Below are 14,010 nucleotides of genomic sequence, written 5' to 3' on the forward strand. Positions count from 1 at the left end.
CGGAAGCTGTTTGTCAACCGCCAATAAAATCAAAGAAGACAAAATCACGTGAGCGCTCCGCAGCGTGACGTGACATCAGCTGACTGCAGTCAACAGAGGAAGAAGCAGAAGAAGCAGCAGCGTCCATCGACCTTCAGTCTGTCCGCGTCTCATCAACATGGCGAGTCAATCTCAGGGCATCCAGCAGCTGCTGCAGGCCGAGAAGAGAGCGGCCGAGAAGGTGGCCGAGGCCCGCAAGCGTGAGTACGACCGGCGGCCCGCGGGCCCGCTGCGGCCGCTGTTTAAGATTTAAACGGTGTTAGCAACATGTAGCTGTGGCGATACAGCGTCCACGCTCCTAATCTATCATAACTTTAAGCCTTAATATAACCTGAACAGGTGAGTTGTATATAAATTCACCCTCAGTACAGTTGTCATGAACGGGGAAATTACAGAGACCAAAACTGTTTTTTGTACCAGGCTGTAAACATGTTTATTTCTGCTGTGAAGTTGGACATTTGGACATGGGGACTTATGGAGACTGACTCACTGCTGGAGCCAGCCTCAGGTGGACGTTAGAGGAACTGCAGGTTGATTCATGTCATGTGATTTGTGAGTCAGAGAGAATGAATGGAGGTCAGCTGATCCACTCAGGTCTGAGTCATGTGATCAGTCATGTGATCAGTCATGTGATCAGTCATGTGATCAGTCAGACCTTCAGAACACGACGTCAGGACAGCTGTGGACAAAATGATAGAAACAGTGTGTGTATCAGAATCAGAAGTACTTTATTAATCCCCGTAGGGAAATTGTTTTTATATACAGTAAGTAAGTAAATAAATATCCCGTGTCTCTGTCTCCCCCTGCAGGTAAGAACCGGCGTCTGAAGCAGGCGAAGGAAGAAGCTCAGGCTGAGATTGAACAGTATCGGCTACAGAGAGAGAAAGAGTTCAAGACCAAGGAGGCGGCCGTACGTACAGTACCACTGCAGTACTACTAAACACTACGTGTGTACACACGTATACAGAATACTAAATCTGTTTATGCCCCTCCCCTCAGGCCCTCGGTTCCCATGGCAACAGCGCGGTGGAGGTGGACCGCGACACAGCTGAGCGGATGGGTCGTATCCAGGCCAGTTACCGCGGTAACCGTGAGGCGGTGCTGGGCGAGCTGCTGCGGCGCGTGTGCGACATCCAGCCAGAGTTTCACGCTAACTACCGCGTGGCCGGCTGAGGGGGGGCGGGGCCAGAGGCGACTGGGACGGGCAGACAGACGTGACATGGACGTTAGCAACATTAGCTTCATTAGCCAAAAGTTTAGTTTGACAAGTTATTGTGACCTTTTATTTTGAAGGTGTGACAAGTTCTGTACTTCCTGTTTCCTGCTCCAGGCGCAGACGGATAATAAATGTCGTTACTGTGTTGATGTTGAATTTACGGAATATTTATATTTATCAGAATTAATTTGACCTTTCAAAATAAAAGCTTGTATTTACTGCAGCTGTGAAGAGGAATCAAATATCACATTTGATGAGTTGATTGGTTGTTTTCCTTCCAAGTCTCCTCCAATCAGTACTCGCTGCTCGTCCCTGCTCTCTAACCCGATTGGCTGGAGAAAGTGGAAAGGCTTTTATTGTGATACTCTTGTGCATTCTACAGTTTTGTGGTTGTTTCCTGTGTGTAACCATGTGACTTCCTGGTTGTGATGATGAAAATAATAAACTTAATGATGATTGGCTGAAACTTTGATTACACCACTCTGTGAAATCATTTAAAATAGGGCTATGTTCAGGGTCATTGTACGTCAGCAGCATCGCCTGCAAACTTAATGATATGACGCCTGATGTCGGGCTTTGGCATTTGCATTTAAAATAAATAAAATCACGGAGAGGGCGCAGCCCTGGGGGGAAGCAGTGGAGGAAAACAGGACATCGGGTAAAATGCTATTCACTCTCACATGTTGAGACCTGTTAGTTAAAAAGTTCATCAACCAACCATGGGGTTTAATCTGGCTTTATAATAGGTTTATCATGGGGTATAACCTGGGTTTATTACAGGGTTTTTTATGGAGTATAATATGGGTTTATCATGGGGTTTAATCTGAGTTTATTATTGGGTTTAATCTGAGTTTATTATGGGGTTTAATCTGAGTTTATTATGGGGTTTAATCTGAGTTTATTTTTATTGAAACAAATATAAATAATAATAAGGTGTAATGATTTGTGGTTGTTGTTGCTGTTTTCACTGTTGTTGATCTTAATGTCACGTGTTTGTGTCACCTGACTTCACTACAAACTTCGCTTACGTGGCTCCCTCACAGTCCCGCCCCTCGCATCAGGACTCGCCTTCTGATTGGCCCAAATTGGGAACCCTCCGCGCGCACACACACACACACACACACACACACACGCGCGCATCTAGTTCCTTGCCTGTATCCTGCGCACATACGTCATGACGCAACCGGAAGTGTTGTCGGGTCACGGAGGCAGGCGGTGAGCAGCGGAAACACTTTCTTCTTCTTCTTCTTCTTTGTTTTTGTCACTTTGTTCGTTTGTTTCGGAACCGAACCGGAGAAGAAGAAGCGGAGAGAGCACCGGAAGTCTTCCAGGTGAGCCCGCGCTCTGCTCGTGTGTGTGTGTGTGTGTGTGTGTGTCTGACCTCTGCTGCTACACATTAGCTCTGTCTGCTAACATGTGACGTCAGGACGGACAGACTCGAACCTGTGACACTTTCAGATTAGATTCAGTGCCTGTGGTCTACCTGCTGAGTCCTCACCTGCAAAACTTTAAAGGGTTCGGTTCGTCTCGACCGCGCATGCGCCGTCAGTACAGCTGTGTGTGTGTGTGTGTGTGTGTGTGTGTGTGTGTGTGTGTGTGTGTGTGCGTGTGTGCTTCAAAGGATCCGACTGAAAAAGAACAGAGATGAAAAGAGTCAGATCACATGACTGCAACACACACACACACACACACACACACACACACCATGTTTCATATTTTAATCACAGCTGGTTGGAGGCTGTGATTGGCTGACAGCTCTGTCTGTGATTGGCTGACAGCTCTGTCTGTGATTGGCTGTTTGATATTCAGCGACCTGATTTGTCGTCAGTCAGAGTCTGATGTGAGAGCAGAACGCTGAGACAACGCTGAGACAACGCTGAGACAACGGTCAAAGAATACTCAGATGCATGTTGCTGGGAGTACTACAGACAGACATAGTACATACCTGGTATATACGTAGTACAGGTGTAGTACATAGTACAGGTGTAGTACATAGTACATACCCGGTATAGACGTAGTAGAGATGTAGTACATAGTACATACCTGGTATAGACGTAGTACAGGTGTAGTACATAGTACATACCTGGTATAGACGTAGTACAGGTGTAGTACAGACATGGCATCTTCATGTTTGTATTAACATTACATCCTGATGGTAACGTTCTCCTCTGTCCAGGTAGAGCTCACCTGTAGACCCCCTCCACACACACACAGTTACATGTTTGCCGTGTTGTTCTTCAGGCGTGTTCTAGTGTTTAAAGGTCATCATCACCTGTCCAGGTCACCGTGACACGCTGCTTCTCGTGATAATCCGGGTTCAAGTTCAGTGAAGTTGCCTCCTCGCAGCTCATTGGCTGAGTGGACTCTGTGTGGAAGCTGATTGGTTGCCTGGGAATCATGCCAGTGTCTGATTGGCTAAAGGCGGTCCTGTTATCAGTTTTTATTGGCTGTTAAATGCTCGTCTCTCTCTCTTCAGTGATCGATCGCCCCTCACTCGCTCAGACAAGACGTTCCACTTCCTGCCTCAGGTGAGATCAGTCGACAGGCTCGACAAAATGTTTATACTGAAACGTTCAACACGCGTGTAATCTGTGTGACGAGGACGGTTTCTTATCACACGTTATCAGCGTTTCTCAATCTGAGGCCCGCGGCCTCCCAAAGTAGGGCTGCACGATATGGCCTGTAACCAATATCTCGATATTTTTAAGCTATATCGCGATACACAATATATATCTCGATATTTTTGTTGTTGTTGTTTTGTATTGTTTATTTCTAATAAATAATAATGTCATTATTACCTTGATCGCATTGTAATTGCTCAGAATCAATGTAGAACAGTAGATTTACACTTGCTGTATGAGACACACCTCTTTTTATAGCATTTTAACACTTGTCATATTTTTTATGAATTTTTAATATATTTCATAATGTACATATGAGCACTGAAGCAGTGCAGGATCATACTTGGCTTATGAGACACACTTTTTTAAATCAAATTTTAACCATTCTTCATATTTTATAAATAAACCTTTAATAAATTTAACACCCACGTCTTATTTTGAAAACCGGAAGTGTCCACACGCTGCAGTAAGCTAGCGCTGACTTTCCCAGTTTTCTCAAAGTTTTTGACATAAAGTCGCAATAAGGGCGCACTTGAAAATATTGGAGCAGCTGACGTGACCACGCGAAAACGAGAGACGGCTGGCGTGACCGCAGTTGTTTTTCTTCGGAACCAAGTCGTCCGTCTCCATCTTCAATTAACTCGCTCGGGCTCTTCACTTCTCTCCTCACCTGATACAAAAAGTACGCATGCGCGCAGGGGATTTTTCTGGGTGGGCGGGGCAGTGTGCTGCGTGCTGTGAGCAGCACCAGGAGTGACACAGGCAAAACTCCGGAGAATTAAATGCAGACGGCTTAAAACATTTACGTGACAAGTACTCGATGGTCGCGATATAGTCATTTCATACATCTCACGTAGAACAAGCCGCGATATATCGAGTATATTCGATATATCGCCCACCCCTATCCCAAAGGTCACCACATGAAGGCCGCTTTGTCACACGACTTCACTGTGTGACACTGAAACACGAAGGTGCAGACTGCGTGCAGTGCCGCCGCCATCTTCACGGACACGTCATCTCCCTGCACGTATTTATCAATAATATATTTTTTATATTTATTGTAATGAGGTGATCCATGAGGTGTTCAAATACCTCGTTTTCATCCTCCATCAGTAACTCAGAGTGATGACTTCAAACAGGAAGTGTTGCCGACGGCGACCACTGACCTTCCTCCTAATGTTAATGTCGCTCTGATCTAATTGGCTGATGGCAGACCACATCCCGGGGTCCCCTGATTGGCTGGTTCTGCCTCCCGTAGCCTCGGGGCCTGAGGGCCAATCAGATTATGGCAGGGCGTCTGCTCAGTGATGTCAGGCTGTTACCGTGGTTATGGCGACAGCCGAGTTGATAAGTCGCTGTGATGTCATTAGCATTCAGTCCGTCTCTCTCTCCAGTCGAGTCAACAGCACTTTGAGTCGAGGCGTCGCTGAGGTAAGAGGAACGTGATGGATCGTGACGTGATCGACCGCGACGTGTTTGATTGTGACGTGATCGACCGCGACGTGTTTGACTCTGATGTGTTTGACTGTGACGTGATCGACCACGGCATGTTCGACCACGGCATGTTCGACCGCGACGTGTTTGACTGTGACGTGTTTGACTGTGACGTGTTTGACTGTGACGTGTTTGACTGTGACGTGTTTGACTGTGACGTGTTTGATTGTGACGTGATCGACCGCGACGTGTTTGGTTGTGACGTCTTCGACCGTGACGTGTTTGACTATGGCGTGTTCGATTGTGACGTGTTGGATCGCGTTGTGTTCGACCGTGACGTGTTAGATTGTGACGTGTTTGACTGTGACGTGTTTGACTCTGATGTGTTTGACTGTGACGTGATCGACCACGGCATGTTCGGCCGCGACGTGTTTGACTGTGACGTGTTTGACTGTGACGTGTTTGATTGTGACGTGTTTGACTGTGACGTGTTTGATTGTGACGTGATCGACCACGGCATGTTCGACCGTGACGTGTTCGATTGTGACGTGTTGGATCGTGTTGTGTTCGACCGTGACGTGTTCGACCGTGACGTGTTCGATTGTGACGTGTTGGATCGCGTTGTGTTCGACCGTGACACGTTCGATTGTGACGTGTTGGATCGCGTTGTGTTCGGCCGTGACGTGTTCGATTGTGACGTGTTCGACCGTGACGTGTTTGACTATGGCGTGTTCGATTGTGACGTGTTGGATCGCGTTGTGTTCGACCGTGACGTGTTCGATTGTGACGTCTTCGACCGTGATGTGTTTGACTATGGTGTGTTCGATTGTGACGTGTTGGATCGCGTTGTGTTCGACCGTGACGTGTCCGATTGTGACGTCTTCGACCGTGATGTGTTTGACTATGGTGTGTTCGATTGTGACGTGTTGGATCGCGTTGTGTTCGACCGTGACGTGTTTGACCATGGCGTGTCTGACCATGCCGTGTCTGACCATCAGGCTTCTGTGATTTCAGTTTGACTGAATGTAAACAAATACAGACAAAACAGGAAGAAAAACAGGAAGTTGTAGTACATAGCAGCTTGCCCCAAGGCATCATGGGAACTGTAGTTCAGAAACAGAAAACCTGTGAGCTTGTTTTGTTCTCCTACAGTCATGAACCACGACTACATGAACCACAGCACCATGCCGATGAAACACGACCACCACAATGATCACACCATGGCTCTGCCCACCACCACTGGACACATCCACGGAGGCGGAGGGAATGATGGGAACCATGGTGGACATGGAGGGATGGTGAGTGCCGTCACAGGGGAGTGTTAGCGTGCTAGTTTGAGTGTGGGTTGTGTTAACATGCTAATGTCGTGTTTGTGGTTGCCTAGGCGATGACCTTCTACTTTGGCTGCAACAATGTGGAGCTGCTGTTCAGTGGCCTGCTCATCAACTCACCTGGAGGTCAGTCCCGCCTCTTTTCACCTTTTATTTGGTGTTTTAGCATTTTTTAGTTTTGCTTCACGCACCCCCTTTCGTCCAATCAGAGATGGTGGGGGCGTGTATTGGTGTCTTCCTATTGGCCGTCCTGTATGAGGGTTTGAAGATGGGTCGTGAGGCACTGCTGCGTCGCAGCCAGGTCAACGTCCGCTACAACTCCATGCCGCTTCCAGGGGCTGACGGGACGGTGCTGATGGAGACACACAAGACTGTTGGGTAGGTAGCTAAAGCTAACAACAACACGAGCAGCCAGTGTGTGAAGAATTAATGCTGATTAATATTTAAATTAGTGCTCTGTGACATTATTCAGGTGACCCTGCCCCCTGTGATGATGTCATACAGTACATGTGAGATTACAGTGACTTGTAGATGTAGAGTGGCGTGTCGTCGGCATAGAAATAGAGATGGTTTGAACCGGAAGAGGACCAATGAGTGACGCCGTCAGAGGACGACGTTTGTGATTGGTTCAAATAGATCAGAGAGAGGCGGGGCTTAAGTTTAGGAGGGTAGTGATCCGACTAATCCAGGGGGGTTCATAGAGTTGGACCTTGAATGGTCTTCTGGTTTGAAGGTGTTTCTTTGCTGTCATGATGAAAAAAAATCCAGTCATGTGATCATCAGTCATGTGATCATCAGTCATGTCATGTGTTCACTGATTGACAGTCAGTGTTTGGAGGGGACGGAGCTTCCTGTTCCAATAAAGGGACACCTCCCACAACCCTCTGTCAGGTAACTGTCCTGGTCCTGGTCTTGGTCTTGGTCATGGTCATGGTCTTGGTCTCAATGTTGGTCTTGGTCCTAGTCTCAATGTTGGTCTTGGTCCTGGTCCTGGTTTTAGTCTTGGTTCTCATGTTTGAGACACTCTGATTTGGGCCCAAACACACAATTGTGTGTGGAGGCGTCCAGGTTTGAAGCTAACACTGATGCTAATGCTAACATTAGAGGGTTAGCAGTAATGCTAAGCTAAAGCTAACATTTTGAAATTCTAACACCAGGAAAAAATTAAGACTAATGTTAGCTTAGCATAATGATGTACTGCTAATGTAAAAATGCTAACATAGCAGGTAGCAGCAATGCTACTACTGTACACATCTGATAGTAACTGTGAAATGCTAATGTTAGCAGTGATGCTAACTGCCTCTTCTCGTCTTCTCAGACAGCGGATGCTAAGCCCCGCCCACTTCCTGCAGACCCTGTTGCACATCATTCAGGTGGTCGTCAGCTACTTCCTGATGCTCATCTTCATGACCTACAACGCTTACCTCTGCATCGCCGTGGCAGCCGGCGCCGGCATGGGCTACTTCCTGTTCAGCTGGCGGAAGGCGGTGGTCGTCGACATCACAGAGCACTGCCATTAGCTAGTATGCTAGTTAGCATGGCACTGGGAACACAATCAATGAAACGCTAACAACGTTAGCACGTTAGCCAACCTGGAACTACAAACCTGCGAGATGTTCGTGGCACAAAATGAGACACTAACGGTAACCACGGTAACACCTCGTTATAGTTTAATATGCACACTAACGACTCAGAAATCATCGTCGTGTTTTTGCCATAAATATCACGTCAGTTTTTTTTCTTTTCTTTTTTTTCTGTTAGGCGAGTCGGGCCAATCACAGCTCAGATCACCTCAGAAGTTTCTGATTGGCCAAATCAGGTCGTACTGTCGTCATAGTGCCATGACAGTGGGACGGTTAGTAGCTAGCTGCTACTAGCCAACATGTTATGTAACCCACATAAACACTTATCTTTAGTTAGCATCGTTAGCAGGCACCAATCATCACAGTGTATTTAAAGGTTCATATATTAGTGCTAGTTTTACTAAACTTTGATTTAAACAAAAACATTAAAACATTTTTCTGTTTGTTCTTTTAAATAAATTCATCAACTTGAATCGTCGAGCCACAAACTTGAAATTATTTTCTGAAAATGGAAGTCTGCGGAAATCTTTTTCTGGCGTTCACGTCGCCGTCGGCCTTAAACCGACACCGCTGCCTTAACGAGGCTCACAGACATCCTGAAGTAACTACTGACTCATGGCCAGTGTTGTCGGTGCTGCTGTTCATCGTCTTTAGTGTCTGTTAGCATCTGTTAGCGTGGACCTGCTGCGTTTACGTCACATGACACGTTAACGCGTTTGCTGTCTAACGTGGATTTTCTGTCCGGCTCAGACGGACCTGTGATGTCTTTGTGATTTATTGAATTTTTTTTTATTTTTATGGATTCACACTGAGACATGAGTTTAACTGGACCAATCAGAGTGTGGGGACAGATTTAGTTACTGGATTTTTCTTTCAACATAAAATTAAAATTTTTGGATGAATGAATTCAAACGAAGTGACGTCATCGTGGTGCGTCTGTCTGTCCTGTCTGTCTGTTGATGTCAATGAAGGAAACATTAAAGTGTCTGAAAATGTTTTAAATGCTGGAATCATTGAAAAAAAGAATAAAGTTTATGAAGAAAGCCTCGTCTGTTTGAGTGTGCCTGCAGTGTTGATCGCACAAACACAAAAAATGTATCAAATCGTCCGGCTCGGCCGGGAATGGTGTGCTGTGACTTTTCTAAGCGAATCGCAGAACGTTTTTTGAATTATTCGACAGAAACTCGCCAAAATTTCCCCCAAAGTGGGTGACATCATCGCTAGAATAAAGGAGAGAAAAAACTGGTGAAATCTCTGATCTACTCCCATGTAAACTGGAGAGGAGAAATTTCCCAAAGGAGCACGGGGCACCTGTTCTTTCTCTCTCTGCCCAGGTCACATTTTTTAACTTCACACACTGAAATTCAGCATTCACATGGTCGACAAGATGAGGATGCTCACGGTCATTTGGGCTTTTTGATACCACCTACCGTTTGGCATTAGTGTCCACTAGTTGGAGGCATAGACATATATACATAGACATATATACACAGACATATATACACAGACATATATACATAAACATATATACATAGACGCGACGTCGCCGCCATATTGGATGTGGCAGATCTGCCGGTAAACTAATACAAGGAAATGGACTGAACTTCATAAAGCGCCTTTCTACAAAGTTCTTTAAGTTAATGTCTCTTATACACCCATTCACACACACACTAATATATCTGGGAAACAAACAGGCACCAAAAACAACGTATGTAACTTTTAAAGTGATGATTATAAATGTTCACTCCTTATGTAAGCACCAAACCCACTTATGTATTTTTTATATGCTGAGTGTTTACAGCTATACATGTGTGTAACACTGTTACTGTGATGATAAATACTGAAATATTTATATTTAACATTTAATCTGTGTCTATAATAACCAGATCCTGTGTGTGTGTGTGTGTATGTATATGTATTATATATGTATATATATATATATATATAATATATTATATAATATATATATATATATATGTGTGTGTGTGTGTGTGTGTGTGTGTGTGTGTGTGTATGTGTGTGTATGTAAACGTTAGTGCTCTTTATTCAGAAACCCTCATGTCACATCTACATTTCAGGCCATGTCTATGCCAGCATCTCTTGAGCACAGCTGCAGTTAATTGCTCTGACCTGCAGCTGACCCTGGTTGCTCGGCAACCTCCAGCTGCCTTTGACTGACTTTGAGTGTCTGTGCTGCTGCAGAGTCAGTAATAATGTCTGTCAGACACACTCTACATTTATTTACACAGTTCAGAGTTAATTCATCAATTATTACGTCTGCGGGACGTTTGATGATGATTGACAGGAAAACAACGAGTACGAACCAATCAGAGCGGAGGAGGGCGGGTCCTTCCTTCACTGCGCAGTCTCAGTTCAGTAGTCACGAGGCGTCTGCCGGAAATGGCGTAGGAGGAGTTCCGGGTTGCAGGTGACAGGTGTGTGTTGTTGTTCTGCGGGTCAAACGGACGTTACCGCTTTTAGTGCTTTAACTCTTTCCCGCCGTTATTTTACCGGGACGTTAACGCGTTCATTTGATGACGTGTCACCTCCGTTAGCCGGATCTCAGCCACGCGCCTCCCGCATTGTCCCGCACCGACCCTCTGATGGCCTCCAGGCGGCCGGACAGCTTCGACGGGCTCGGCTACCGCGGCCGGGACGACCCGCTGTACGGAGCGAGCTACCCGCTCCGGAGCGCGGGAGGCCCCGCGGAGCTGCATCACCACTGGGTCACCACGCCGCCGGACATCCCGGGGAGCCGCAACCTGCACCACGGAGAGCGGACACCTCAGCACGACGAGCCGCTGGGAGAGCCCGGAGGGCCCGGAGCTGCAGCCGGCGGGGACGCTCCGCAGCCGGGCGTGCCGCCTGCTGGTAGGTCTGTTAGCACGGAAGCTAACGACACAACGAGAAGTCAATACAACCGCTACTAGCCGAGAGACCCACAGCTAACGAGGCTAAATGTTAGCATCAGTTACCAGCTGATTAAGGCTGTGTGAGTGCGTCACTTCCGGTCACACGGACTAATTTAATAGATGCGTTTGTGACGTCATCAGTCTGATTAATGAATGAATTATATAATGTTTGTTTGTTTGTTTGTTTGTTTGTTCATGCAGAGCAGCTCAACAGATTCGCGGGTTTCGGGATCGGACTCGTCAGGTGAGAAGTTAACCTGAGGACAGGAAGTACAGGATTTTCAAAATAAATGTCACTAAATACACCTGTCTCTCTCTCTCTCTGTCTGTCTGTCTCTCTGTCTCTCTCTCTGTCTGTCTCTCTGTCTGTCTCTCTCTCTGCCTGTCTCTCTCTGTCTGTCTCTCTCTCTGTCTGTCTCTCTCTCTGCCTGTCTGTCTCTCTGCCTGTCTCTCTGCAGTCTGTTCACAGAGAACGTCCTCGCTCATCCCTGCATCGTCTTCCGTCGACAGTGTCAGGTAACTGCGTTAAAGTAACGTTGAAGTAATGTTCTTAGTGAACGTTCGTTTAGTTTAGACATCAAATCTTTACCTGTTGTTCCTCCTGCTGCTCTCTGATTGGCTGTTTGTTTCAGGTGAACTATCACGCCCGCTGCTACCACCTGACTCCGTTCAGCGCCGTCACTGTCATGTACAGCATCACCAAGGCTCAGGTGAGACGCGTGACGAAGAACATAAACCAAATATTTAAAATGACGTCAAAACATTTGAACTGAGTAAAAACTGAAACGAGCCAATCAGTGATCAGGACGTGTCGTGTTTCAGGGTCTGAAGTCTCTGTGGAAGGGGATGGGCAGCACCTTCATCGTGCACGGCGTCACGCTGGGCGCCGAGGGCATCATCAGTGAGGTCACACCGTTACCACGGTAACACTGATTACTCGCTGCACTGCAACCACTTCCTGTAGTTTATCTGCTGTAGTTTATCTCTTGTAGTTTATCTGCTGTAGTTTATCTGCTGTAGTTTATCTCTTGTAGTTTATCTGCTGTAGTTTATCTGCTGTAGTTTATCTCTTGTAGTTTCTCTGCTGTAGTTTATCTCTTGTAGTTTATCTCCTGTAGTTTATCTGCTGTAGTTTATCTGCTGTAGTTTATCTCTTGTAGTTTCTCTGCTGTAGTTTCTCTGCTGTAGTTTCTCTGCTCTTCCCGTAGTAACAGTTGCGTTGTCTGTCTGCAGGGAGCTTCCTCACAGGTGGACATGGAAACAGCTGGCTGGACATTTACTGCTTAAAGGGTCAGTTCTAAGAAAAAACATCAGCTGTCTGTCTGACATGAACCTGTCTGTCAGTCTGTCTGTCTCAGTACTGCTGTCTAATATGAACCTGTCTGTCTGTCTGTCTGTCTCAGTACTGCTGTCTAATATGAACCTGTCTGTCTGTCTCAGGTTAACAGCTGTGGTGGCTCTTCCATTTTACTGTGCGAGCCTCATCGAGACCGTCCAGGTGACTATTTCTGTCTGTCTGAACTTCCTGTCTCTCTCTGCCTGTCTGTCTGAGCTTCCTGTCTCTCTCTGCCTGTCTGTCTGAGCTTCCTGTCTCTCTCTGCCTGTCTGTCTGACCTTCCTGTCCTGTCTCCTCAGAGTGACATCGTTCGTGATGACTCGGCATCCGGTCTTTTGGACTGCGTCCGTGAAGGTGTAACTCGTCTGTTTGGTGTCGGAGCGCCTCACAGTCGTCGTCTGCTTCCTCTCACCTGTCTGTTGCTTCCTGCGGCGTTGCACGCCATCCTCCGGTACTCCATCGCCGCCTCCATTCAGCGGGTGGTGCTGTGGCTCCACCAGCGGAGCAGGAAGCAGCGGGCGGATGCCAACAACCCACTGGACGCCTACTTCCCCGAGCTGGCGGCGGCATGGGCGGGGTCTCTGGTGGCCGACATCGCGCTGTTTCCTCTAGAGACGGCGCTGCACCGCCTCGGCCTGCAGGGCACGCGCACCATCATCGACGCCACCGACGGCGTGGTTGCTGTGGGAAACGGCGGCAGCCCGCTGGTCCTGCCCGTCAACACGCAGTACGACGGCTTCTCCGACTGCCTCCACTCCATCCGCCGCAAAGAGGGTGTGGCCGGGTTTTACCGCGGCTTTGGGGCGCTGGCGGCGCAGTACGCGCTGCACGGAGCGCTGCTCGCCGCGGCCAGGACGCTGCTGAGGCTGCTGCTGCTGGAGGGCCGGGCTGGCTAGAGCCATCACCATCGAGACGCATCACTTCCTGTACGATGCCAGTGACCTTCCTGCAGAAGATCGGTGTTGTCATGGCGACAGGAGGTGACAGCTGATGGGTCAGAAAACATTTGAAATAGAAAGTCGTCAGCGAGCATCACCATAGCAACCACTCATCAGTGACCGACGCCATGATTAGCCTAGCTTAGCACAAAGTTTATGTTGACTGTCACTTCCTGTCTTCATTCGAAATGTTGTGTATCACCATGGAAACGTAGTGTCACTTCCGTTGCAGCATGATGTCATGAGCCTGTTCAAATACTGCAAGCTGATTGGTCGTCTACAGGAAACGTTTTATTTGTATAAAGTTGTAAAAATGTGTTTGAATAAATGTGACTCATGAATATTTAATGAGACTGAGCCTGGGCTTTTCAAAATAAAAGTCTGCAAAAAATTTAAATAAAGGTTTTCAACACTGACTGTGTGTGTGTGTGTGTGTGTGTGTCTGTGTGTGTGTGTGTGTCTCTGTGTGTGTGTGTCTGTGTGTGTGTGTGTCTCTGTGTGTGTGTGAGAGAGACTGTGTGTGTGTGTGTGTGTGTGACGCTTTAAGCTGCATTTTATCATTAATTTTTTTTTGTATTAAACAATTTAAATTTTATTTTT

At 47.1% G+C, this 14,010-nt stretch overlaps 3 protein-coding genes across 5 annotated transcripts; all 3 read left to right on the top strand.

The window, feature by feature from the left end:
• The first annotated feature begins 58 nt into the window (after window positions 1-58).
• On the top strand, window positions 59-1,727 carry atp6v1g1 (ATPase H+ transporting V1 subunit G1). Its single transcript, XM_010753579.3, has 3 exons — window positions 59-239; window positions 849-949; window positions 1,039-1,727. The coding sequence occupies exons 1-3, from the start codon at window positions 158-160 to the stop codon at window positions 1,210-1,212; spliced, it is 357 nt and encodes a 118-aa protein (XP_010751881.1). The 5' UTR covers window positions 59-157; the 3' UTR covers window positions 1,213-1,727.
• Window positions 1,728-2,393: 666 nt separating this feature from the next.
• Window positions 2,394-9,267, top strand: slc31a1 (solute carrier family 31 member 1). Of its 2 annotated transcripts, XM_010753580.3 has the most exons (6): window positions 2,394-2,586; window positions 3,732-3,783; window positions 6,463-6,608; window positions 6,695-6,767; window positions 6,851-7,019; window positions 7,960-9,267. In XM_010753580.3, exons 3-6 carry the CDS (start codon window positions 6,465-6,467, stop codon window positions 8,159-8,161), a joined length of 588 nt encoding a protein of 195 aa, XP_010751882.1. In that variant the 5' UTR covers window positions 2,394-2,586; window positions 3,732-3,783; window positions 6,463-6,464; the 3' UTR covers window positions 8,162-9,267. The 2 variants fall into 2 exon arrangements, with proteins under 2 accessions (XP_010751882.1, XP_010751883.1); XM_010753581.3 differs by lacking the exon at window positions 3,732-3,783.
• A 1,202-nt stretch (window positions 9,268-10,469) lies between these two features.
• slc25a46 (solute carrier family 25 member 46) lies at window positions 10,470-13,758 on the top strand. 2 transcript variants are annotated; one of them, XM_027282167.1, is made up of 9 exons: window positions 10,470-10,659; window positions 10,780-11,095; window positions 11,338-11,380; window positions 11,595-11,652; window positions 11,769-11,846; window positions 11,959-12,059; window positions 12,370-12,426; window positions 12,577-12,634; window positions 12,772-13,758. In XM_027282167.1, exons 2-9 carry the CDS (start codon window positions 10,828-10,830, stop codon window positions 13,366-13,368), a joined length of 1,260 nt encoding a protein of 419 aa, XP_027137968.1. In that variant the 5' UTR covers window positions 10,470-10,659; window positions 10,780-10,827; the 3' UTR covers window positions 13,369-13,758. The 2 variants fall into 2 exon arrangements, with proteins under 2 accessions (XP_027137968.1, XP_027137967.1); XM_027282166.1 differs by having other exon boundaries at window positions 10,470-11,095.
• Window positions 13,759-14,010: the final 252 nt, after the last annotated feature.

This window comes from Larimichthys crocea, chromosome IX (genome assembly GCF_000972845.2).
Source record: "Larimichthys crocea isolate SSNF chromosome IX, L_crocea_2.0, whole genome shotgun sequence".
Classification (NCBI taxonomy): Eukaryota; Metazoa; Chordata; class Actinopteri; family Sciaenidae; genus Larimichthys; species Larimichthys crocea.

Excerpts from the sequence above, each read along its gene's own strand:
- slc31a1 (XM_010753580.3), top strand. The coding sequence starts at position 6,465 with ATGAACCACGACTACATGAACCACAGCACCATGCCGATGAAACACGAC. Across the intron at positions 6,609-6,694 it reads ATGGTGGACATGGAGGGATG|GCGATGACCTTCTACTTTGG; the intron begins GTGAGTGCCGTC and ends GTGGTTGCCTAG. Across the intron at positions 6,768-6,850 it reads GCTCATCAACTCACCTGGAG|AGATGGTGGGGGCGTGTATT; the intron begins GTCAGTCCCGCC and ends TCGTCCAATCAG.
- slc25a46 (XM_027282166.1), top strand. The coding sequence starts at position 10,828 with ATGGCCTCCAGGCGGCCGGACAGCTTCGACGGGCTCGGCTACCGCGGC. Across the intron at positions 12,427-12,576 it reads GGACATTTACTGCTTAAAGG|GTTAACAGCTGTGGTGGCTC; the intron begins GTCAGTTCTAAG and ends TGTCTGTCTCAG. Across the intron at positions 12,635-12,771 it reads GCCTCATCGAGACCGTCCAG|AGTGACATCGTTCGTGATGA; the intron begins GTGACTATTTCT and ends CTGTCTCCTCAG.
- atp6v1g1 (XM_010753579.3), top strand. The coding sequence starts at position 158 with ATGGCGAGTCAATCTCAGGGCATCCAGCAGCTGCTGCAGGCCGAGAAG. Across the intron at positions 240-848 it reads GGTGGCCGAGGCCCGCAAGC|GTAAGAACCGGCGTCTGAAG; the intron begins GTGAGTACGACC and ends CTCCCCCTGCAG. Across the intron at positions 950-1,038 it reads TCAAGACCAAGGAGGCGGCC|GCCCTCGGTTCCCATGGCAA; the intron begins GTACGTACAGTA and ends CCCTCCCCTCAG.